Raw genomic sequence first — 24120 nt, forward strand, 5'->3', positions numbered from 1 at the left:
GGCTGTCATTGAAAATAAGAATTTGTTCTTAACTGACTTGCCTAGTTAAATAAAGGTACAATTTTGAAAAAAATTATGATCTCTGCCTCATAAGGGCAGCAATTCAAGTCAATGTTACTGGGACTACAGCGCGATAACACGCTCCTGTAATCACCTGTTCATTCAACAACCGGAGTAAGGTTCACTAGACCCTAAATCATTTGAGCTATGTCAAGTGAACCTGAATTACATTTGTGAAAAGACAACAAACCAATCCAGTGTTGTGTTAAAATAATGAAATCCCTGATCCAAATCAACCCTCCTAAAACAGATCATACAAAATGACTATATATCAGTGGTAAACAGCCAGCTGGCTGAATCCATATAAAAAGACCCAACCCATTACATTCAAACCTGTATGAAATTGATAACACTGAACAGTCCACAGAAATGTGATCAAATAATCACTCATGGCTTTATCGATAATCTGCAAAGCTGAAACATTATTGACCGCTGACTGTACAGGACCTTTATTAAACATGCCCCTACACTGTATCATGTACTTCCTCCATATTCTTTTCAGTTAAGTCCATTTCACTGGAAAAGGGAATATTTTTGTTCCTGGCAGACAACAGCCACAAACAACAGAAACTTCCTTCATGTAGGCCATGATGCAATACTAGGGCGAGTGAGGCACTTGTGAAACAATAGATGAAACCACACTTTCTATAGAATCAAGTTGAAACTTCCTTTTAAGTATACAAAGTGAAAATGATCCAGAACCTTGTGGTTTGTCATTACCTGAATGTTATTTGAACGTTATTCAAATACTGGCCTCATTAGGCATTTCCTGGAGTGGTTGGGTCAGTGTTTCCATGTTGTTCCAGGGCTAAGCAATTTCTTAGTGCCAGTGTGCAGTTTACTTTACTAAACGTGATTAATGACCTACAGTAGTACACAGGCATGCTGACGCTGACCAACTCAAGAGGAAGAAGGAAGAGATGGAGGGAGGAGGATGAATAAGAGGAAGATGTCAAATAAAATATAATACAATAGGCTCCCTCCTTCCTCCTTCCTCCTGCTCTCTCTGAGGTTTATTTTAAGAGAGAGCCACTGCTAATCTTTTCTTAGTGGAGGTAGAATGCATGAAATTACATAACCACATAGCAATTTGTACTTTTGGATTCTAATTAGAGAGGTTCGGTTTAAAAATCACAAACCACTCATGACAAAAAAAAACTCCACTGTTTCAGAGATTCTTTGTGAACAATTTGGGTAAATTATTTGAAATATGGCACAAAGTCAATGCTTGGTTCTGACATTAATAGGGAGTTTATTTTCTTCTCCTCTGTTGTTCATTGTAAGTTGGGTTGAGGTGTTGACCACTTAACCAAGGGCTATAAGTGCTACAGCGTGATTGAAATGTGAAGGTAATGTTTACAAGAACTGCATTCACGGTAAACACTGCATATGTTGGCTCAATCGGAAATTACCTTTACATTTCAATCACGCTATAGCACGGAACTTCTGCGATACGGATTGAATTGAACCCCAAGTGAATCTATCACTTTTTTATGTACATACTGTTAAGTATGAATAGATCAAAACCTTTTGCGGCTTCTTTTGTTTAAATGTTAATTTTATGGTTTAAGCACCAGTTGGACCTACTTTGATCATGCAAAGGACCATGAGACCTATGGTTCCATTTGGGGCATTGTGGGAAAAATGTCAACTTCCAGGAACTGTATTGCACTTTGTACTGCACTTTGTATTGCATCAGTGCTTAATGTAATGTGATTTCTGAATCTTTATGAATGTAGGCCTACATACAGGTAACTGCCAAAATAATGGAAACACTTGAGTACAGTAAATGAGGAATACTAAGTATATTGAAAGCAGGTGCTTTCACACAGGTGTGGTTTCTGAGTTAATTAAGCAATTAGCATCGCGTTATGCTTAGGGTCATGCTGGGCAGACCATCATTTCAGCCATTATTTTGGAAACCATGGCTATCTCCCCATAGGATGACAATGCCCCCATCCACAGGTCACTGAATGGTTTGATGAGCATGAAAACGATGTAATGGTTGTCTTAGTCACCAGGTCTCAACTCAATTGAATACTTATGGGAGATTCTGGAGCGGCACCTGAGACAGTGTTTTCCACCACCATCAACCAAACACCAAATTATGGAATTTTGCATGTAAGAATGGTGTTGCATCCCTCCAATAGAGTTCCAGACAACTGTAGCATCTATGCCATGGTGCATTGAAGCTGTTCTGGCTTGTGGTGGCCCAACGCCCTATTAAGACACTTTATGTTGGTGTTTCCTTTATTTTGTCAGATACCTTGTATGTTGCATTGCATGTATTTTAATGTAGTCTTGTACTCTTATGATGCCTTATCAATTGGCTTAGGAATGATTAATAAAGTAGGATTGTGTTGTATTGTTACTTGATCAAATTATTTTAGATTGATCAAAATGTCAGAGGTCATTTCAAAACAGTTGAAGATAGGCTTCCAAAGAGATCTGCATTTTCTGTTTAATAAAAAACAATATATTTTCTAAATAAATATAGTTAATAGTTACACTAAAAACAAAAAACGATGTTACTATTGTAAAATGGATAATTTTAAAGCACCAATAAATATATTAATGTGAAAATATACTAAAAATGTGTCTGTACATGATACAACAAACAAAAAAGTATTTCTGACACTGAAATACAAATAGAATGTTTCTTTTTTCCATAAAAGGGTAGAGAGCATCATCTCCTTCTACTGCTCCTGGTTCCCCACTATGCCAAGTCCGGTTCTGGCTAAACTGGGCTGGCCAGAGTCTCAGTCTCTCACTGTGGAGTTTGCCCAAGATGACCAAGGTCAGTGAGACGCCCTCAGTCCTCCTCATGACGTGTCTTCGGTCACTCAAGTACAAAAACACATGTCCCGACTCGAGCTTTAAACTGCAACGTTGGCTGTGCGTCTTTTCACAAACATGTTTGTGGCGGGGTTTGTTTGTAACAAAATCAAGACACATGCTCCCAGCCCCTCTAGCCCAACAAAACATACAATATCTCATTTTCAGGAATGTTGAAGTTTTATCTTTCTGTTCTTTTTTTCCTTCTTTAAAAAAAGAAAGAAATATGTCTACAGTTTTCAATGTTTTCCATGGCCAAACAGATTGGTGATAACATTGCCTGGTGAAGAAGTAAAATCAATATCAACCATAACACTGTATATAAATATATAAATTAAATGCACAGAATACTGAAAATATTCTAGCATTATAAATTAGATGTAGTGTACTAGACAAAGGGATATTAGGTAAGTATATACAGATCGTTATTTTTTCTATAATGGACTATTCTTTAATGTGTGTGTGCAATTATATCTTTGGAAAACAAATGAAGACATTAAACAAAGCAAATAGAGATCATTGATTTTGACAGTGGTGAGTTAAATGCCACTGTTCCTTGGCGGAAGATCTAATTTATGTCTTGTCTCCATATATACCTACATTTAATATCCCTTTAGAAGTATTCTCACACCGAGTCCTATCTGGTGTTAGTCGATACAGTGGTGAAAAAAACTTCACCCCGTAGAGGAAGTAGTTCTGCTTTCTGACAGTTCTCTAGACCTTCAGAGGTCCGAGGAGAAACATGTTCCCGTTGCACCTCTCAGTGAAGTTATGGTCACAATTTCGCTTAGTTTTTATATAGATATATTTAAGATACTCATATCCACAGCAGACCAAGATCCAGTGAAGTGTTAAATCAAATAAAATGTATTCTGACAAACTCTCAGTCCTATCCACGTTCAGGCCCAAACACCCTGGCAACTAAACATTTGTCCCATTCACACGCCAGACAGTGGCGCATTCGTTCACTTTATAATGTTTCATTTTTCATAGCAGCAATACACATTGTCATTGTCCTTTTAGAATATATATATATATATATATATCTTAGAAATATACAACAGCATGTTGTTATCTCAGTCTCTCTCCATCGTTCTCTCTTGCTCGTTCTTTCTTGCGTTGTAATTTTCTGTCCATCCAGGGAATGCGTCCTCAGGTTTCAAAGTGCTGTGCCAAGAAAATATTCCTTCATTTCATTGTCCCCCTCTCCCTCTCCTCATCTCATCTCCTTGGTTTGTCACATCTGTGGATGACAAGACATGACAGACAGTAGGTTAAAAGATGGGCAACAAATCCTCCTCCCAGCAGGGGTGTAGCCTTGAGCAAATCACATCACTGCAAATGTGGAAAACTCCTGCAGCCCCTCCCTCTTCCTCCCCTGACCCATGACCAATTGGAATCATGTCTCTGGTCACCCCACTCATGTGTGGCTCTCTAAATCCAGCACACTGTGTGGGGGGGCCCTAAGGTTCAAAGGTCAGGATGTATATAGTAGTGTCAAGGGAGGTCATCAACACAGGGCCTTGTGGGAGTTTCCCCGGAAGCAGTCAGATCTCCATTGGACCACTGACTGAATACAGACGTTATTTGCAACCAATGGAGATGGAGTTTTAATCCCCGATTAGTAATTGCGTTTAGGGCTTCGCCTCGTAGGAGTTATGAGTAGGACCATTAGAAACGAGCAGCATGGACACCAGCTCTACATTCACTCAATTAAGAGCCTGTTCGTTCACAGTTACGAACCAAGGGAAACACTTTCCCTTTGAGTGTTAGTGTCATGCATGAGTTAGTTCTGTCTTGAGTCCTGTACTGTGCTGACTTATAAACATGTCTGTCCAATTTGTGTGATCAAGACTGGTCGAAGTTAAAAACAACAATGGATGCTAAAATTCCCCTCCTACGCAGGTGGTTATATATATATATATATATATATTATATATATATATATATATATATCCATGTAGTGATGGGAAAGAGATAAGGAGACTATGTTGGGAGATGATAAGTAGGATGGTAAGTGTGGGTCAGAATAAATTGGCATTACTACAGACTGACCCAATATAGTGCGGACTGTCTCACACACATAAAACCCAACTCCCTACACACATCTTGCTTGGTGCTAGAATTTAGTATATACAGGGGGCAAAAAAGTATTTAGTCAGCCACCAATTGTGCAAGTTCTCCCACTTAAAAAGATGAGAGAGGCCTGTAATTTTCCTCATAGGTACACTTCAACTATGACAGACAAAATTAGAAAAAAAATCCAGAAAATCACATTGTAGGATTTTTAAGGAATTGATTTGCAAATTTTGGTGGAAAATAAGTATTTGGTCACCTACAAACAAGCTTTCTGGCTCTCACAGACCTGTAACTTCTTTAAGAGACTCCTCTGTCCTCCACTCGTTACCTGTTTTAATGGCACCTGTCTGAACTTGTTATCAGTATAAAAGACACCTGTCCACAACCTCAAACAGTCACACTCCAAACTCCACTATGGCCAAGACCAAAGAGCTGTCAAAGGACACCAGAAACAAAATTGTAGACCTGCACCAGGCTGGGAAGACTGAATCTGCAATAGGTAAGCAGCTTGGTTTGAAGAAATCAACTGTGGGAGCAATTATTAGGAAATGGAAGACATACAAGACCACTGATAATCTCCCTCGATCTGGGGCTCCACGCAAGATCTCACCCCATGGGGTCAAAATTATCACAAGAACTGTGAGCAAAAATCCCAGAACCACACGGGGGGACCTAGTGAATGACCTGCAGAGAGCTGGGACCAAAATAACAAAGCCTACCATCAGTAACACACTACGCCGCCAGGGACTCAAATCCTGCAGTGCCAGACGTGTCCCCCTGCTTAAGCCAGTACATGTCCAGGCCCGTCTGAAGTTTGCTAGAGAGCATTTGGATGATCCAGAAGAAGATTGGGAGAATGTCATGTGGTCAGATGAAACCAAAATATAACTTTTTGGTAAAAACTCAACTCGTCGTGTTTGGAGGACAAAGGACGCGGAGTTGCATCCAAAGAACACCATACCTACTGTGACGCATGGCCCCTTTGGGGCTGTTTTTCTGCAAAGGGACCAGGACGACTGATCCGTGTAAAGGAAAGAATGAATGGGGCCATGTATCATGAGATTTTGAGTGAAAACCTCCTTCCATCAGCAAGGACATTGAAGATTAAACGTGGCTGGGTCTTTCAGCATGACAATGATCCAAAACACACCGCCTGGGCAACGAAGGAGTGGCTTCGTAAGAAGCATTTCAAGGTCCTGGAGTGGCCTAGCCAGTCTCCAGATCTCAACCCCATAGAAAATCTTTGGAGGAAGTTGAAAGTCCGTGTTGCCCAGCAACAGCCCCAAAACATCACTGCTCTAGAAGAGATCTGCATGGAAGAATGGGCCAAAATACCAGCAACAGTGTGAGAAAACCTTGTGAAGACTTACAGAAAACGTTTGACCTCTGTCATTGCCAACAAAGAGTATATAACAAAGTATTGAGATAAACTTTTGTTGTTGACCAAATACTTATTTTCCACCATAATTTGCAAATAAATCCATTAAAAATCCTACAATGTGATTTTCTGGATTTTTTTTCTCATTTTGTCTGTCATAGTTGAAGTGTACCTATGATGAAAATTACAGGCCTCTCTCATCTTTTTAAGTGGGAGAACTTGCACAATTGGTGGCTGACTAAATACTTTTTTGACCCACTGTATAATATAGATACTGCATTAATATAAAGGGAATCTAAAGCGAGAAATGGGCTGTTTTTTGTGTATTGTCTAGTTTAAGTGTCTACCATGCAAAGGGAATACACTATACTAGCTAGCTATAATATACTACCTTTATAGAACATACAATAATAGAGTCACAGTTCTAACATCAAGGATGATGTTAAGTAGAGTATCAGAATATTACGCACGACAACAAACAATATAAACACACTTACAAGCAAACATAGTCCCACACAATTCTCTATACAAACAAAAACATATTCTATAAGCAAGTGAGAAGCATGCATTTCTCAGCAGGAGAAGAAAATCAAGCAAATGACAGAAGTACAAACAGGTGGATGGATGTAGATGTGGGTGAATGGAGTAGAGATCAAGTCACGTTGTTTATCATAATATTTTGTAAACAAACCTGCAAGTTCTTTCGTTTAACTCAAGTTGTCTTGACTTGCAGTCTAATTGTGTGAATTTGCAGGAACATTTACAGGTGAGAGGGTCCTGCACAAACAAGCGCTTTCTTCTCTCTGAGCAAGGCTCACAGTGGCTGCAAGGGAAGCAAAAAGGGAGAGAGAGAGAGAGAGAGGTCTAAGCTATAGAGCGTATCCAGCTATAGAGCCCCGCCCCAACACACCAACATTGGACGAACATTTGAGCAACATTAGCTCAATACTTCTGCAGCCGCTGGGTGGTGTGAAGGTTGTTTGAGGTTGTGGAGCATTGTGATCGGGTTAGAAAGAGAGCACATGTAAAGACTTTTCTACACACGTGCCTCATCATGCTTGCATACACTCACACACTCTTTCATTCATCCTCTCTAATGGCATGACAAGCACATGTGTGATTGGGTATATGAAAAGCAACATTGAATGAGAACATTTGCACTTATACATGATCATGTACACACACACACACACACACACACACATACACACTAACAACCACACACACAGACACACAAAACAGGTGCATGTGATAAGGGAAAGTCCACAGCAGAAACAAAGAACACATAGCGTTTGCTTCCCGATCCATCCAATGACATGCTCACAAGGGAGCAGCCATCTTTAAAAACCATCCCTCCCTAAATCAGCCTATATTTCCCACTACAATTACCCTACAGACATGCTCACATGATTGCCACAAATTAATGGGATGTTATGATGACATTAGAATGATGGCTTGGCTGAGTAAGCGCAGGCTCAAGCACAATGTAAGGATTATAAAATACAGATCAAAGACAATCTAATCGTATTATTTTCACTGGCCTAGTTTAAAGTCAAAGTAGATGCCATCGCTGGTGCTTAAAGATGCAGTATCTTTTATGGAGGTGAACATGTGAGACAAAACAATGACAGAGACAGGGGAGTGCTGTGATGCACCTCTGTGAGGTCAGATCACGTCTGCGTCACGTTCAAGACCTTCCCGTCTAAAAGCATGAACAAAGCAGCCCTTTTTGGGGTTACCACTCATGGTGACAATAACTCTTATCAAACATAAACTGAGCCAAGCCTGTCTGTACTTAAAGTAACCAAACCAATTGGCACTATTGTGGTAGAAATGTAAGACAATAGTGTTGGTTCATCCACCTATCTGCTAAAACAAAAGGCAACAGAGAAACAGAGAACAAACTCCTAGCAGCATGTAGCCTCAACATGGCATCGACCCTGCTGCCATGGATTAGTGAGGGGGTGGTAGACAGCCATGCTTCATACAGACATCATCATTACCTGACAGTTCTCACTCACGTTACTCACATTACTGCCCTCGCCACGGACTTAAGTGGTGCATACGCCAGACAAAAAAAGGTTTCTTTAAAAAAATGGAGCCTGCTCATGCCAAACAAAAAGAGGTTTGCATTTTACAAGATACAAACAAGTTCCTCCAAAATTAAGCCAACCGTCAAGAGAGACATAGTGCCCATGTGCAGACACGCCACAGAAGAGGCGCTGGCATAGGCCTCAGACCTCATCGTGCCAGTGTCTCTCTCTTTCTTTCTCTTTCTCTTTTGGTCATTGCCCCTAGAAAATAGAGAACAGGGCAAAAGAGAAAAGACACCTAAGTGGAGGCAGGGACAATCGTACAGAGTTCAATCAATAGAGGTTAGGCCAAAGAGGAGACAATCAATCAAGTCGGGCATCTCCCTTCTAATCTAGTCTCCTCATTAGCAGTGGGATCGATGCCCGTTTGAACGTGTGTGCGTGTGTGTGTGTCTCAATGTAAATGCGTGTGTCAATGTAAATACATCCACTGTTGCCTTTGTAAATCAGTCTATGCATATTGAGAGTTCTATTTTCGGCTGGCATTAAGGTGGTACTACTGTGAAATGCGCTTTAGTTTGCAATTTTGTCATGTAAAAACTAGAGCACTTGCATTTTCCGGCCCTAACGCCAGGTTTGGTAATTTACCCTTTTTATATCAGCACGTTTGCGTTCAGATGGGAGGAAATATTTTAGGCGTGTCCTTAAAAACATGATCCAAAGTGCTAATTTCAGGCAGTGCTGATAGGGATATTTAAGACCAACCAAAAGCTGGTTTTAGCGGTAACACAGTTGGTTATGGCATGAATGTTGACAGAGGAAACTCAGCCTACACGTTGACCGTTTTCTGTTTCATATGTTCAAAACCCAAGCCCTCTCTTAAGCGTACCATAATGAAGGCTGGTTCAATAGCGATGCGTTTCTTTTTATCCTGACGATTTTATGATATCACTACATTTTACAATTATTTATTGTTGTTTTAAAAAAAAAAACAGATTGGTTGTAATAACATTAAAAGAAAAACAAGCAATCTTATTAGAATGATTCACCTTCCTTGTTTTATTTGTATTTTTTTATTTATTTGATTATAACTATTCATTCTCTTTGTAGGCCAAATCAATAATTAATTTAATATTGCTTATTGACAATGTTTGGCATGTCCATGCTCAGCTATAATGCAATTTACAGTAGGCCTAGCCCCTAAATGTGAACGCTATTAAGCCATACAATTACTTAGAACAATGTGGACTGCAAATGGGTTAAAGTTAACATATTTAGCAAAGATAGGTCTTCATTTTGTTATTTAAGCCACTTAACCTATAGCGCTACCGCCTGCTCTTATATTTACCATTGCGTTAGGTTTGTTAAAATAGAGCCCCAAGTATGTGTCTAGAGCAGTGGTCCCAAACTTTTTATAGTCCCGTACCCTTTCAAACATTCTACCTCCAGCTGCGTACCCCCTCTAGCACCAGGGTCAGCACACTCTCAAATGTTGTTTTTTGTCATCATTGTAAGCCTGCCACACACACGCTATACGATACATTTAATAAACATAAGAATGAGTGTGAGCTGTCGTCACAACCCGGCTCGTGGGAAATGACAAAGAGCTCTTATAAGATTAGGGCACAAATAATAATATAATATTAATCAATAATTTTGCTCTTTATTTAACCATCTTACATATAAAACCTTAATTGTTCATATAAAATTGTGAAAAAAATCACCACAGGTTAATGAGAAGGGTGTGCTTGAAAGGATGCTCATAACTCTGCAATGTTGGGTTGTATTGGAAGGGGTCTCAGTCTTAAATCCTTGTCCACACACAGTCTGTGCCTGCATTTAGTTTTCATGCTAGTGAGGGCCGAAAATCCACTCTCACATAGGTACGTGGTTGCAAAGGGCATCAGTGTCTTAACAGTGTGATTTTCCAAGGCAGGATACTCTGAGCACAGCCCAATCCAGAAATCTGGCAGTGGCTTCTGATTAAATTCAATATTCACAGAACTACTTGTTGCAATTTCGATGAGGCTCTCTTGTTCAGATATTGGTAAGTGGACTGGATGCAGGACATGAAAGGGATAACGAATCCAGTTGTTTGTGTCATCCGTTTCGGGAAAGTACCTGCGTAATTGCGCACCCAACTCACTCAGGTGCTTCGCTATATCACATTTGACATTGTCTGAAAACTTGAGTTAATTTGCACACAACAAAAATCATACAATGATGGAAAGACTTGTGTGTTGTCCTTGTTAATGTAGACAGAGAAGAGCTCCAACTTCATAATCATAGCATAAATTTTGTCCCGCACTTTGAATATAGTTGTGGAGAGTCCCTGTAATCCTAGATTCAGATCATTCAGGCGAGAAAAAACATCACCCAGATAGGCCAGTCATGTGAGAAACTCGTCATCATGCAAGCGGTCAGACAAGTAAAAATGATGGTCACTAAAGAAATCTTTAAGCTCGTCTCTCAATTTAAAAAACGTGTCAATATTTTGCCCCTCGATAACCAGCACACTTCTGTATATTGTAAAAGCATTACATGCTCGCTGCCCATATCATTGGATAATGCAGAAAATACACAAGAATTCAGGGGCCTTGCTTTAACAAAGTTAACAATTTTAACTGTAGTGTCCAAAATGTATTTGAAGCTGTCAGGAATTCCCTTGGCAGCAAGAGCCTCTCAGTGGATGCTGCAGTGTACCCAAGTGACATCGGGAGCAACTGCTTGCACGCACGTTACCACTCAACTATGTCTCCCTGTCATGGTTTTTGCACCATCAGTACAGATACCAACACATCTTGAAGTCCATTTGATGCCACAAAGCTGTCCAGTACTTTAAGAACATAATCTCCTGTTGTCCTGGTTTCCAGTGGTTTGCAGAAGAGGATGTCTCCTTTAATTGACCCCCATAAACATAACGGACATATACCAGGAGCTGTGCCAGGTCTGTTGACTCATCCAGCTGTAACGCATAGAATTCACTGGCTTGTATGTGAAGCAGTAATTGTTTCAAAACATCTCCTGCCATGTCACTGATGCGTCGTGAAACAGTGTTGTTTGATGAAGACATTGTCTGTATAGTTTTTCCAGCATTGTCCCAGCCATAGGAAGAATTAAGTCCTCCACAATAGTATGGGACTTGCCTGTCCTAGCCACTCGGTAGCTCACCATATATTCCCTTCTTATTAATGGTATCTGTTGTTTTTATACATGTCTTACTACTCGAAAGTAATCTAGATTCTCGCTAATTTTTTTTGCATATTTTGCTTCTAAATGTCTGCGCAAGAGTGAAGATTTCATTGAGTTGTGAGATAGTACTTTTGCACATATAACACACTGTGGCTGAGGAAAGGCACTACTCCCAATATAAGTGAACCCCAAATCAATGTAGTTCTCATCATATTTGCACCTCTTCGATGGGTAAAACTGTCAGTGTCCATGCTAGCTGGGCTAACAATAAATGTAGAATTACTGATGCTAGCATTGGATGTGCTCGTGGAAGCAGAACAACTTGTGTCATTGACAGGTGTAGTACTGCTGGTAGTAGCAGTACTACCAGTAGAGCTGGTATGTGTCTCTATGGACGAGGGCCATACCTTTTTTAACCATTTATCAATTTTCGAGCAAATGGAATGAGCAGCAGCTACGTTTGGCTACATACGGACCGTTAGTGGAATTCCCATGAGAGAGTAACGGTTAATGTGATTAGATGTTCATTATTTGACTAGGCTACATATATTTGACATTGTGTTGTTATTTCGCTGACCACTAGATGGTTTCATTTTATTTTTGACAGTGAAACGAGGCTACTCAGGCGAGAAAAAAAACATTACCCAAATGTATAGCCCCATTGGAAAATATAAATGGACTGTTTGAAAATGTGAAGAATAAAACAAATAAAATAATAATCATTAAAAAAAAACATCTTTGTTGTGCCCCCTGGTCTTTAGTATTATGTACAGTATGCATTTGAGTGAATGACTGAGGGTGTGTCTGAGCTCATGAATGGCCTGTCTTTTCCCTGCACTCCACCCTGGCCTGGCTAGGGTGAGCTGTCTGTCTACGTGCTGGGTGGCAGGCAGAGGTGTGTGTGGCACAAAGCGAGGACAAGGCTCAGCTCAGCCTCATGACAAATGGATTTGATTCAGTCCTCTCAGGTAGCTAACATGATCCCATCTCTCCTCCACTGATCCATGGGGCTTTAACCCTGCGTGGTTCTTATACAATTAAAACAAGGGAGGTCCTCTGACGTGCCAGCTGCAGCTGAGGTGGCAAAAGACATGTACACACACACACACACACACGTCTCACACACACACCCCTGCATCAACACTGACCGTCAGTCTGTTTCCCTCCCTCCACACTGCCTGTAACTAACCACGTCCACTGCGTCTGTCTCCAGGCTCATCCACTATTTAGAACTTTAAAAATAAAAATGGGTTAACTGAATGACACCTGTTGCAATGATTACAGTGTGGAAGTAGCCACTAGGGCCGAGGGTCAGGCATGAACAACTGGAGCTAAGAAGAAGGCTGCTGGACAGCCCGGTCAGTGACAGGTGGTCTGGCGCTAGCTAACTATCTCAACCCAACTGTTACAGCCACATAGTAAAGCACTAAACCAACCGCCATAAAACAAATAGACCCTGGGAGGAAGACAAACTGAAACAAACCCCGTACATAAAAAAAAAGATCTTATCAGCACCAGTAAAGATGGAGAAGAGAGGCTGTTTTTTTCCCCATAAGGTGTGCTGCTAGTCCTCTAACTCCCACAAGGTGTGAAGGGAACATGGAGAACTAGGCATCTACCTCCCCTCCCTCGCTATGTTAAAAAGAGAGACAGGGCTGTGGTGTAGGAGCCTATGAGGTGCTGATAATCCCAATCACTAGTAGAAGGCAACCTAACACTTCCTCTCACCACCCTTTAAAATGATCGACTCAGTCCTATCAGCAGGAGCATGGCAGCTGCTGACTTCTCAGTGCAGCAGGGGTAAAATATACTGTAGCTTCACCATTACTATTAGCATTAGCATTAGTGCTACCCCACATTGTTGCTGGTATCACAGTGTCCAGCTGGCTTCTTCTCATCTGCATGTTGCCAATCAACATGAGGAATACTGAATACATTAATACTTATTGGTTCGGGAGGATTAGGTCCCAGCCTTCTGTGTTAAGTTAAAGCATCTGTGGGAACGGGATGATGATTAGTTGGGAAACTGGTCAATCAAAATATTCAGATATTTTGGGGCTGGCAGATAGAGTTGTTTTGACAGTTTGAATATCAGAGTGGAAGCCAAATTGAACACAGACAGCTCCCTCCCCCCATCCCACAAATAACTCATAACAATAACAATAACAATGCAAAACATGTACTTACTTTTCTTTCTTTGCCTTAACTTCTGGCTTTGGTCTGAAATTAAGAGGAAAATAGAGAACAAAACCTTTAGCTTTATATTTAGCTTTTTATTAAAGGCCCAGTGCAGTCGAAAACATGATTTCCTATGTTTTATATATATTTTCACACTATGAGGTTGGAATAATACTGTAAAAATGATGATTAATGCCCTTTTAGTGTAAGAGCTGTTTGAAAAGACCGACTGAAATGTCAGCCTGTTTTGGTGGGATGGAGTTTTGGCCTAAATAATTAGTTAATAGACCAATAAGAAAGAGATTTCCAAATCTCTCTGCCAATAATAGCTCATTTTCAGTTTCCCCCTCCCTACTCAGAGAGTAATAGCAAAATAATAAGCTATTTTTGTTTCTTTTTGAACATTTAAATTGAAAACAATCACAGTAAGGTACTTAATTATTATCCAGATATGATTTGATATTGAGATAAAAAACAGCTGCATTGGACCTTTAACCAGTAAGCAAAACAGTGAAGCCTGAAATCATTATAGACCTGAGAAAAGATTCTTACCTGCATTCACACTTTCGATGTTCTGTGAAACTTAACTGAAAATTATGCTGCGATACTCTCTGTTTCACTTGTATTACCTGTAGAGAAACATAAGACATGAAACATTAAAATTCACATTGAAAAAGGGTCAATCCCCCAAAACAAATTCCTCTGCTGAAACATTACTACCTCAGAGATTCTTAGAGAGTGATTGCTCTGACCATTGACATAGTGGCCACAGTCTGACTACTAGCTGACCACAAGCTAACCAGTCGGTGAAGATAGGCTGACACCATAGCCAGGCAGGTGCTGTATCACATTCCTATAGCTTATTCCTTTCCACCCTAGGCTCATGCCAACAGTAAGTCCTGACACCTGACCGTGGCCAAGAGAGACTTCAACCACATAAACAGGGGCGTAAACAGGGTGTGCAAGGGTAAACAAAAATAGCTGACATGCTAGGCCCCTGCTGATTCACTTTTTCCATGGGACAGAGAGAAAAGCAAAGCAAGAGAGAGAGAGAGAGAGACCTAGATAACCAGTGAGAAGAGGAATGGAAGAGAGAAAGGACACCGAGAGATACGGAAGAGAGAGGGGGTTGTAAGTGACAGGAGAGATGGAATGAGAGTGAGAGGGGAGAGAGAGAGTGTTAAACAAATCCCCCATTCACCGGTCCTGGCGAGAATTGGAGTTAGCGCTTACCTCCATGGTAACATTTTTTGTTTCTGTGGGGACACACTCGAGCGCCTCGTCGTTGCAGCATCCGGCGCAGCGCATGAGCACCACGCACGAGGGGATGTAGGTGTGCTCAATCTCATCTGGATACTCCTGGAAGATGTCCACCAGCATCTCCCGTGTCCGACACATGCTCTTGTTATACACGTCCATGAACGGGACCACTGCAGGAGGAAAAGCAGAGGGAGAACATCAGTACTGCTTCCTTCTCATCCTCACTGTGCCATAGAGAACTGTCAGTAACAGTGAGATTCCTTGAGGAGAAGACAGCAACATCAGTGGCAACCCAACCACAAAACTGCTATACTGTAGAGTACAGCACATCCAACCTCTCCACATTGTAAAACTCTCCAATGCATTCTCTTTCATCCTTCTTTCCTCCCTCATTCCCCAGTTGTGTGCCTTTTTCTCCTTTATCCTAACTCTCCATGCCTCCTCTATTTCCTAGAATCCCCCTGTCATCCCCCCATCTGCTCTGGTTCCGCTTGGCAGTGGAAGAGAGTACTTGTGTTGCCTTTGTGGTCATCAAAAGGTACAGGCATTTGTTTCCTGAGTGGTTCCCATTACTAAAGCCAGCTAAGCAGATAAACAAAGCCACATATATGTGGCTTCAGATGCAACAAAGCAGACTATTGTGCTGACAAGGATCTTAATGTCCCCCAGCAAAACAAAACAAAATAATGTCAAACCTGCGCATGTGCTCACAGCTGTCTAAAGCCCACCTAGGGCCTGGCGATATGGCCAAAATATTATATCACACTATTAAAAAAAAAAATGGACAGTATGACGGTATTTTTAGTTTTTGAATAATAAATGTTCAACATTTGCTTTATGAGTAGTGAGTGATTCTAGGGTGGCAACACATACATTCTAAGTGATTTCAATTGGTCTTTCTCCTTTGTTATTGTTTTATGCTGTTCAATTCAACTTCAACCAAAACAAATTTCAGGCACTTTACAAATTTCTGCATTTCCTGCACTAAGTTGCAGTGGTGGAAAAAGTACCCAATTGTCATACTTGAGTAAAAGTAAAGATACCTTAATAGAAAATGACTCAAGTAAAAGTGAAAGTCACCCTGTAAAATACTACTTGAGTAAATGTTTAAAAGTATTTGGTTTTAAATATACCTGAGTATCAAAAGTAAATGTAATTGATAAAATGTACTTAAGTATCAAAAGTAAGAGTATAAATAATTTCAAACTCCTTATATTAAGCAAAACAGATGGCACCATGTTCGTGTTTTTTTTATTTACAGATAGCCAGGGGCACTCAAACTGTTGGACTCATGGAAATAGAATGACTATTCTAATTCTATAGTTAGAATATAATAGTGGGCACTTTGAATAGTGTTGTTTGAGATAACAATGAATTAAAATGCCAGGGAGGAGTTATTGTGACAGGGTAGGAACTAAAGTGTTGATAAGTATTTCCTAGGGGACCCTATAAGCTTTGGCTACTTCATGTAGCTAATATATTCTTGCTTTGTAGATTCCTCTTTGATTTAGAAGATACTGTTGCACAAACAACATGCTGATTTAGGTCTACACCATCACTGGTATTATCAGGCTGTATTAGCTAGCTACGTTTGCTCTTACTCTACATTTATTATCATTAGCGGCTAGCAATTAGCATCTCACAAGATTTAGGGCAACTTGTGAAGAAAAGACAAACTAGCTGTTTGCTGATGTAAGAAACACAAACTAATAGTATCATTATTGAACGCTAGTGGATTTATAATAAGACGCAAAGTGAAAACAGCATTGTTGTCATCAACGTTGTTGCATCGACCATGCAGACTTGAACTCAAGTGTCTCGTGGTTGATTAACCTCAAATGCGCTCCTTGAGTGACAGGGGGCGTGGCTAGGTCTGTGTGGAAAGTGGCGCGGAGAGAGATGACTTAAGTAGCAAGTAAACTATAAAAATTGACATTACACATAGCATATCACATTTAACAAACCAAACATTCAAATACCGGTATAGAAGGTAAAGTAAAAACCCAAACCGGTTCCTGCCCTAAAGCACCACACATTCAAACCCACACACAGGGACAATTACAACACATCCACACGTTTAAGCTACATGATCTGAACTCACTCACATGCCATTTACATACAACCCACAATTCCTCAGATGCTGACTAACCCTACCTGTCTCCATCCGAGAATAATCCCCCACCCTCCATCCTATGGACTGGTTTCCCAGCGACCCCGTCCCCCTCCTGACCCCCAGGTAATCCGAGGAGCCCATGACCTCAGGCTGTGCGGTGCCAGGGTTCACCTTTGACATGTGACCCCCGACAGCCCACCCCTTAACCTGTCGGCCTGGTCAGTTCCGGCCTAATGCTGCAACAACATCCTGACACACCACTGCCTGCCGTAGCTGGCTCTGTTACTCCTTCTCAAACCATGCACCGCTGCTGCTAGCCCCTGGATGACCTGCCTGGTCAGCAGATGTGGTGTCCACTACCTCCCCTTATCCCTCCCAGCACCTGCTCTCAGAGGAGAAGCACAGGCCAGCCTGTAGGCCTGTGGGGAGAGAAAGGCTGTCTGTCTGTCTCACTGCCATAGTCTACAGCCCAAGGTCACCAGCCCAACACGTCTCACTGTGCTGTTCTGTCTCTGCGGAGCCCCACAGTCTCCCTCTGCACAGCTGCTGCTTCACACTCTGTCTAGCAGCGTTCTAGTACCTAGGCAACATTTGTTTTAATGTGATTGTGTGAGTATGTGTGTCTGTAAGCCCATTAGAGCAAGCTTGACGTTTTAGCCTACCTATGTCATGCACATTTTTTCTATGGTAGGCTATGCATCACGTTTTGAAAAGGCAATGCAGTTTTGCCTTCCTGAATTATGTATATATAATTTCTATAATGTAATTGCATGCACAATCATTTTTGGTATGTCATTAAGCCATGCATCAATGTATGGAATTAGCTTATTATACAGCAAGACTCCAATACATTATATTTATGTGACAAGTAATATTGCCTCTTCTAACCAAATTCACATGTAGCCACCACAGACACAAGCACATACAATGACAACTCCCCTTCACAGGAAATATTGAGGAAAATCTGAGGGAAAGCAGACATGTCAAGAATATGTATATTAGAATGAATGCAATATGCTGTGGTGCCAGATATACATCCTTGTTATATCGACTACATATCCTATAGGATATATCTAAACCCATGCGTAAATCTGTGTGTGAGTGTTTTGAAATGGTATGCATGTGGAGTATTTCCATTCACCTCAACCTTTGCTCATTAAACATTAGTCACAAAACCTTTCTATGCTCTACAATAGTCATTTGAATGCCAGTCATACTTTGAATAACTGTACCTTTCCATAGTTGGAAATATACTATTAAGTCTATTTGTTCTGTCTCCACAAATCTAAATATAATATTTTGAATTTACAAATTCTAATTCTGTGTTTGACTATTCTCTAAAAAGATACTTTTAAAACACTAATAACTTATCCATGTAGGGGAAATAAACTGTGTTGTTTTAATCAACACCTTGCTTTGTGTATGGGTATGTGAATCATAGATGGGGAGTGCTGGGCTGGACAAAGTTTGTTGTACTCTCATTAAACTGATATTGAAACTCCTTTAGAAGCCTCAGGAAGCTAATCAACACAACAAGGTCCTCAGCCCTGGGTCTGTCCTCGCTATGGATCCCGTCTCATGTGAGAAAGAAAGGAGAAAAGACAACAACGAACAAGGTGAGGGAAGTTGGAGATGCCAGAAACCATGGAAACTATGTGGAGTGCCTCCACTAAAGCAGTGTTTGAGACAGAGAGCAGTGACCCATCGCTGTGATGGCGGAATACTGGTACAATGTTATAGTGAATGGGGAACATGCATGCTTCTACTGGGGCACAAAGGGATGTAGTTGGTGCAGGGGAGATGAGATTTAGAGGATATGGTCATTCTGTCTCTGCGTATTTTGAGATTGAGTGTGTCTTAGTGAGAGTATGTTTTGAGGTGAAGTAATTGTTGACATGCGGGACTGTGTGTGTGAGAACTGAAGCGAGAGAGGGTGGAGGTTCTCTGCATCTCGCACTCTCTCTGTGTGTGCGTGCGTGTGAAATGAAGGTCAAAAGACGCTCACAGGTGTCAGAGAAGAGGAATGGAGTCGCTGCCCTTGTGCTGCGAATAACAAACAACCACAGTTCAATTCCTGTGTTTTCTCTGCTGAGGACCAGTCCCTGACGTATCACAGTGAGTAACCTGGCTGTGTCCACTATTGACTAACATGGCTAGCCTTTGAACACAGCTAACAAGTGAAACACTCTGTCACTGTCAATAAACAAACATAACCATGCATACAGACATGCTTTGTCCAATATAAACGATACAACCTGACCATGTGTTTGCCATGTTCCCAAATCACAAGAGGAGGAAGAAAAAGCCTAAATAAAACGTGAATTCATGCAGTGGCCTTGTCTGTTAACATATAGAAGACTATTTGGATCAGACACACTTTTATGGTAATTCCAAAGTCCCAAGTAAAGCCTTTCACTCAGGGACTCACCACTAAAGACTTCAATATAGTACCATGGGGTCCTATATGATACTCATATCCTCTCACGGATAGAGAGGGAGCATTGACACAATGTAAAGATTTTGTTATGACAATAGCCATGTGCAAAAGCCATGTGCAACAGCCAATTTGTCAAAAACGAATTTTCATTGAAGGCCTAAACTTGAAAGTCTGCTCTGGGAAAATCCAGATTCAGAATATGTCCACTAGGTGGCTATACACACACCAAATCCCCCAATAAAGGTAAACACTGAATAAACTTCTACAATATTGCACTTGTAATACATTTGTACATTCGGCACTTACCGTCATTTTTATTCTTCTCCCCGTTCTTGGGTATGTGGGCTGTCTGTAAAAATGCAAACATGTAAGCCATTAGAGCAAGTTTAACGTTTTATCTTATGTCATGCATATTTTTTCTATGGTAGGCTATGCATCACGTTTTAAAAAGGCAATGCAGTTTTGCCTCCCTGAATTATGTATATATGATTTCCATAATGTAATTGCATGCACAATCATTAAGCCATGCATCAATGTATGGCATTAGCTTATTATACAGCAAGACTCCAATACATTCCCCTTTATGATGACAGCTAGCCTACTTCATTGAATATTTTCCCGCCTATGGGCAAGTGCAGAGAGAAAATGGCATCACAGCAGCGCTTCAGTCACGTTATCACCTGACGTAGACTGTCGCAACAGCTCTTCAATATTGCGTGAGAAAGAAGCCGATTTAATTTTATAGATGAAAGACAGTGAGGTGGGTTGCCCATTGTTAGCGTTTACTGGTTGTACTGATTATCATAAACATTTGAGCGAATGTTTTAATAAACAAGGCCTAAGTTTAATAGAAACGGGCTATTATTAGCCTTGAGTACGGAGTGAAATACATGTTGACACTTTATACCCTCTGCGACCAACTAGGCTATTCGGTTAGGGGCCAACAGGTTTGCCCTATCCTTGCGCTCTCAAGAGACAGGTCGTCTGGACTTTGCTTTTCATTACAGTAGACTAGTCTACAAACTAGAGCAAATACATTGCAAATATTGGAATCTGGACACACACATCAATTCAACCTCTATTCCACGTTGGTTCAATTGAAAGAACGTTGGTCCAACCAGTGTGTACCCAGTAGGAATAGTGACATTATGTTGTCGTGATTTTATTCAATAGGAATCCAATTGAATTAAATCACGACACGAAATCACGAAAACACATTGTCGTGATTTTGGATTATGCTAGTGTAATGATGCAACTCATTTCACGTCACTCAAAATTCCGATTTAGCCTAGCCTACTATTTTGTTGACATTAATGCCAATTGTGCATTTTCAAAAGTTATAATAGTAATACAAATAATAGCCTAATAATAATAGAAAATACAGCGTTAATTGGATAGGCCTATGACACTTTCCCCTAAAAATACCAAAATATATGTCAAACGTCATTAACAATTCAACAGTGACATAAACCTCTTTAGGCCTATGATTCACAGAAAGTGAATACATTATAAGTGACCTACAGATCTAGCAGCAAGTAACGAGATTGAGCGACAAGGGCGATCACCTCATTAATGAAACATGAACAGCATTATATTCCTAATTCATCGGACGCATCTGATCCCCTCCGATTTAAATATAATTCTCACCTTAACTGCATACAAATGAAGCTGAAGAAGCGCTGCGAATAATAATTGGACAAAACTGCCAATGTTCATGATTGTAATTCCGAAGGTGAGTTGGACAGTTGTACTAAAATTTCAGTTGTCGTTTCGATCAGACACAATAATAAAGAAAAACCACAAAAAAAATCAACAATTTCTTGATAATCTTGGTTATAGTAAAAATCTAATCCATCCAAACATGGCAGATGTGCCACCTGAGAGGAATCCTTTTTTATTGTGTTGTATTGCAACCGCCTCTAAGGAATCTCAGAGAATAGCCCCAAAGAAAGGTAACATCCAAAATGCGTCGGTCATCCGGAGACTCTTCCAAGATTTGTATTCTACATCCACATTAGAAACCCCATAATGGACTGAACATCTCCGTCCTATTATCTGCTCACCAGGATGACAACTTTCACCAACTTCTGAATGCAACTTTACGCATTGCCTTCACCGTGTGAAAGCGGCGGCTGAATTATTACAAATTGATCAGAGTAGTGTGAGCGTTTGCCGGTGCAAAGTGATCCGTTAGCATTCCTCCTTGAAACGCACTGAAACGGTCTCCCTTTCCTTGTCTTGATTTTTAAAATGTATTTTACTATGACTTTGTTTCTCTTCAAGGTTTGGACGTCCAGGCGCAGAATAGGGAGATCTTGTCATTCACCTCCGTTTCTCGCTCGTGTAAGCGCGTTTACTGTTCTATGATCATGAGCTATTGCCTTTAGCAATCGGACGTGTCTACAGTATGATGACGCTTGCGCTCATTGGCTAGATCACCAATGTGGGCGGTACTGATTGGCAGGCAAAGGGTGGTGGGCGCGCTCCCATAAAATATCTAACAGTGATGTTCACATTGTGCGATTTGGTGAGTGTTTAAGTCACAACTTTGACGCAAAATATAATACATGACACGTTTAAAAAGGTAAGTATTAAATGTCCAATAGTTAGTTGTGTTGTTGGTGCCTTTCATGGTCTCTTTTTGCCTTTCTGGCTACAATGAATCATTCAAAAGCTGCAAATAATAGTTTTGTGATAGCCTTTACCATTTTGTGGAAATATTATAATTTACATACTTTTTATTTTGCAACCAAAGGTTTTTGTATGTTATAAGTATTGGCAATTGGGACAGTTACCATAAATAATGTGAAAATACCCAATTAGAATCAGGCTAGGCCAGGACTAGTGCAGGAATCGCTTTTGCACCTAAAGTTAACTTCCATCGCTTGGAGGTGGTGGTGCACACATATTTTTAGTTCATCAGTTAAACAGAGATTATATCCTATATTGGACATTCGAGATGCCTGGATCTCTAAAAGAATACAGAGTACAGTAGGTGAGAATATTCAGGTATGAAAGAGTGGAGAGGGACTTGTAATGGCCTGGGCTGTATAGTGTTTGCTTTTGTTAAATGACACACATGATGCAGAGTTCAAGAATCATAAAAGGGCTCATTCCATAGCCTCATTATCATAGCACTTTCTAGGTGCTGAAAGTTGCAAGAAATTGTCCTTATTAGAAAGTTAGTCGAACTTTAATAGTGGGACTGCATGAGTCTTGCATGAGTCACACACACACACACACACACACACACACACACACACACACACACACACACACACACACAAAGAGAGAGAGGGATAGAGCGAGAACCTCCACCCTCTCTCGCTTCAGTTCACACACATCGTCCCACATCTCACTAATATTGCCCCTCAAAACACACATTCTCTAAGACACACTCAATCTCAAAATACGCACAGAGACAGAATATCCATTTCCTCTAAATCCCATCTCCCCTGCACCAACTACATCCCTTTGTGCCCCAGTAGAAGCATGCATGTTCCCCATTCACTATAACATTGTACCAGAATTCCGCCATCACAGCGATGGGTCACTGCTCTCTGTCTCAAACACTGCTTTAGTGGAGGCACTCCACATAGTTTCCATGGTTTCTGGCATCTCCAACTTCCCTCACCTCATTCTTTGTTATCTTTTCTCCTTTCTTTCTCACATGAGTCGGGATCCATAGCGAGGACAGCCCCAGGGCTGAGGACCTTGTTGTGTTGATTAGCTTACTGAGGCTTCTAAAGGAGTTTCAATATCGATTTAATGAGAGTATAGAAAACTCTGTCCAGCCCAGCACTCCCCATCTATGATTCACATACCCATACACAAAGCAAGGTGTTGATTAAAACGACACAGTTTATTTCCCCTACATGGATAAGTTATTCGTGTTTTAAAAGTAACCTTTTAGAGAATAGTCAAACACAGAATTAGAATTTGTAAATACAAAATATTATATTTAGATTTGTGGAGACAGAACAAATAGACTTAAGAGTACATTTCCAACCATGGAAAGGTACAGTTATTCAAAGTATGACTGGCATTCAAATGACTATTGTAGAGCATAGAAAGGTTTTGTGACTAATGTTTAATGAGCAAAGGGTGAGGCGACTGGAAATACTCCACATGCATACCATTTACAAACACTCACACACAGATTTTCCCATCTAGCATGGGTTTAGATATATCCTATAGGATATGTAATCGATATAACAAGGGTGTATCTGGCACCACAGCATATTGCATTCATTCTAATATACATATTCTTGACATGTCTGCTTTCCCTCAGATTTTCCTTAATATTTTCTGTGAAGGGGAGTTGTCATTGTATGTGCTTGTGTCTGTGGTGGCTACATGTGAATTTGGTCAGAAGAGGCTATATTACTTGTCACCTAAATAGAATCCCCCAAAAAGTGAAGTGTTATTTACTCTTCTATGGGATGATTATGGTTTGACCGGCAAGTCACAGGTGCTAATGTATTTCACCCTCGGTTCATTGCACTCATACTGTTAACCTGTAGAGGACACTGTGGAGTAATTTGACCCATCATTT

General features: G+C 40.6%; 1 protein-coding gene across 5 annotated transcripts; it reads right to left on the reverse strand.

Moving 5' to 3' along the window:
• Positions 1-2501: 2501 nt before the first annotated feature.
• LOC110490183 (vascular endothelial growth factor A-A) lies at positions 2502-21937 on the reverse strand. Of its 5 annotated transcripts, none has more exons than XM_021563428.2 (7): positions 21213-21936; positions 19872-19914; positions 14989-15185; positions 14308-14384; positions 13765-13797; positions 7044-7175; positions 2502-4138 (listed from the first exon to the last, which is right to left on the reverse strand). In XM_021563428.2, the coding sequence occupies exons 1-7, from the start codon at positions 21279-21281 to the stop codon at positions 4117-4119; spliced, it is 573 nt and encodes a 190-aa protein (XP_021419103.1). In that variant the 5' UTR covers positions 21282-21936; the 3' UTR covers positions 2502-4116. The 5 variants fall into 5 exon arrangements, 3 of the variants coding, with proteins under 3 accessions (XP_021419103.1, XP_021419113.1, XP_036805021.1); XR_005036854.1 differs by having other exon boundaries at positions 4122-4138; positions 7044-8646; positions 21213-21937; XR_002468677.2 differs by lacking the exon at positions 2502-4138 and adding an exon at positions 8383-8646 and having other exon boundaries at positions 7052-7175; positions 21213-21937.
• Positions 21938-24120: the final 2183 nt, after the last annotated feature.

This window comes from Oncorhynchus mykiss, chromosome 2 (genome assembly GCF_013265735.2).
Source record: "Oncorhynchus mykiss isolate Arlee chromosome 2, USDA_OmykA_1.1, whole genome shotgun sequence".
Taxonomy (NCBI): Eukaryota; Metazoa; Chordata; class Actinopteri; order Salmoniformes; family Salmonidae; genus Oncorhynchus; species Oncorhynchus mykiss.

Bases quoted from the DNA above. Each gene is read 5' to 3' on its own strand.
- LOC110490183 (XM_021563428.2), bottom strand. From the start codon at position 21,281: ATGAACATTGGCAGTTTTGTCCAATTATTATTCGCAGCGCTTCTTCAG. The intron at 19,915-21,212 runs GTGAGAATTATA...GCATTTTTACAG, and splicing joins TTCATTTGTATGCAGTTAAG to ACAGCCCACATACCCAAGAA. The intron at 14,385-14,988 runs GTAAGCGCTAAC...GTTTCTCTACAG, and splicing joins CAAAAAATGTTACCATGGAG to GTAATACAAGTGAAACAGAG.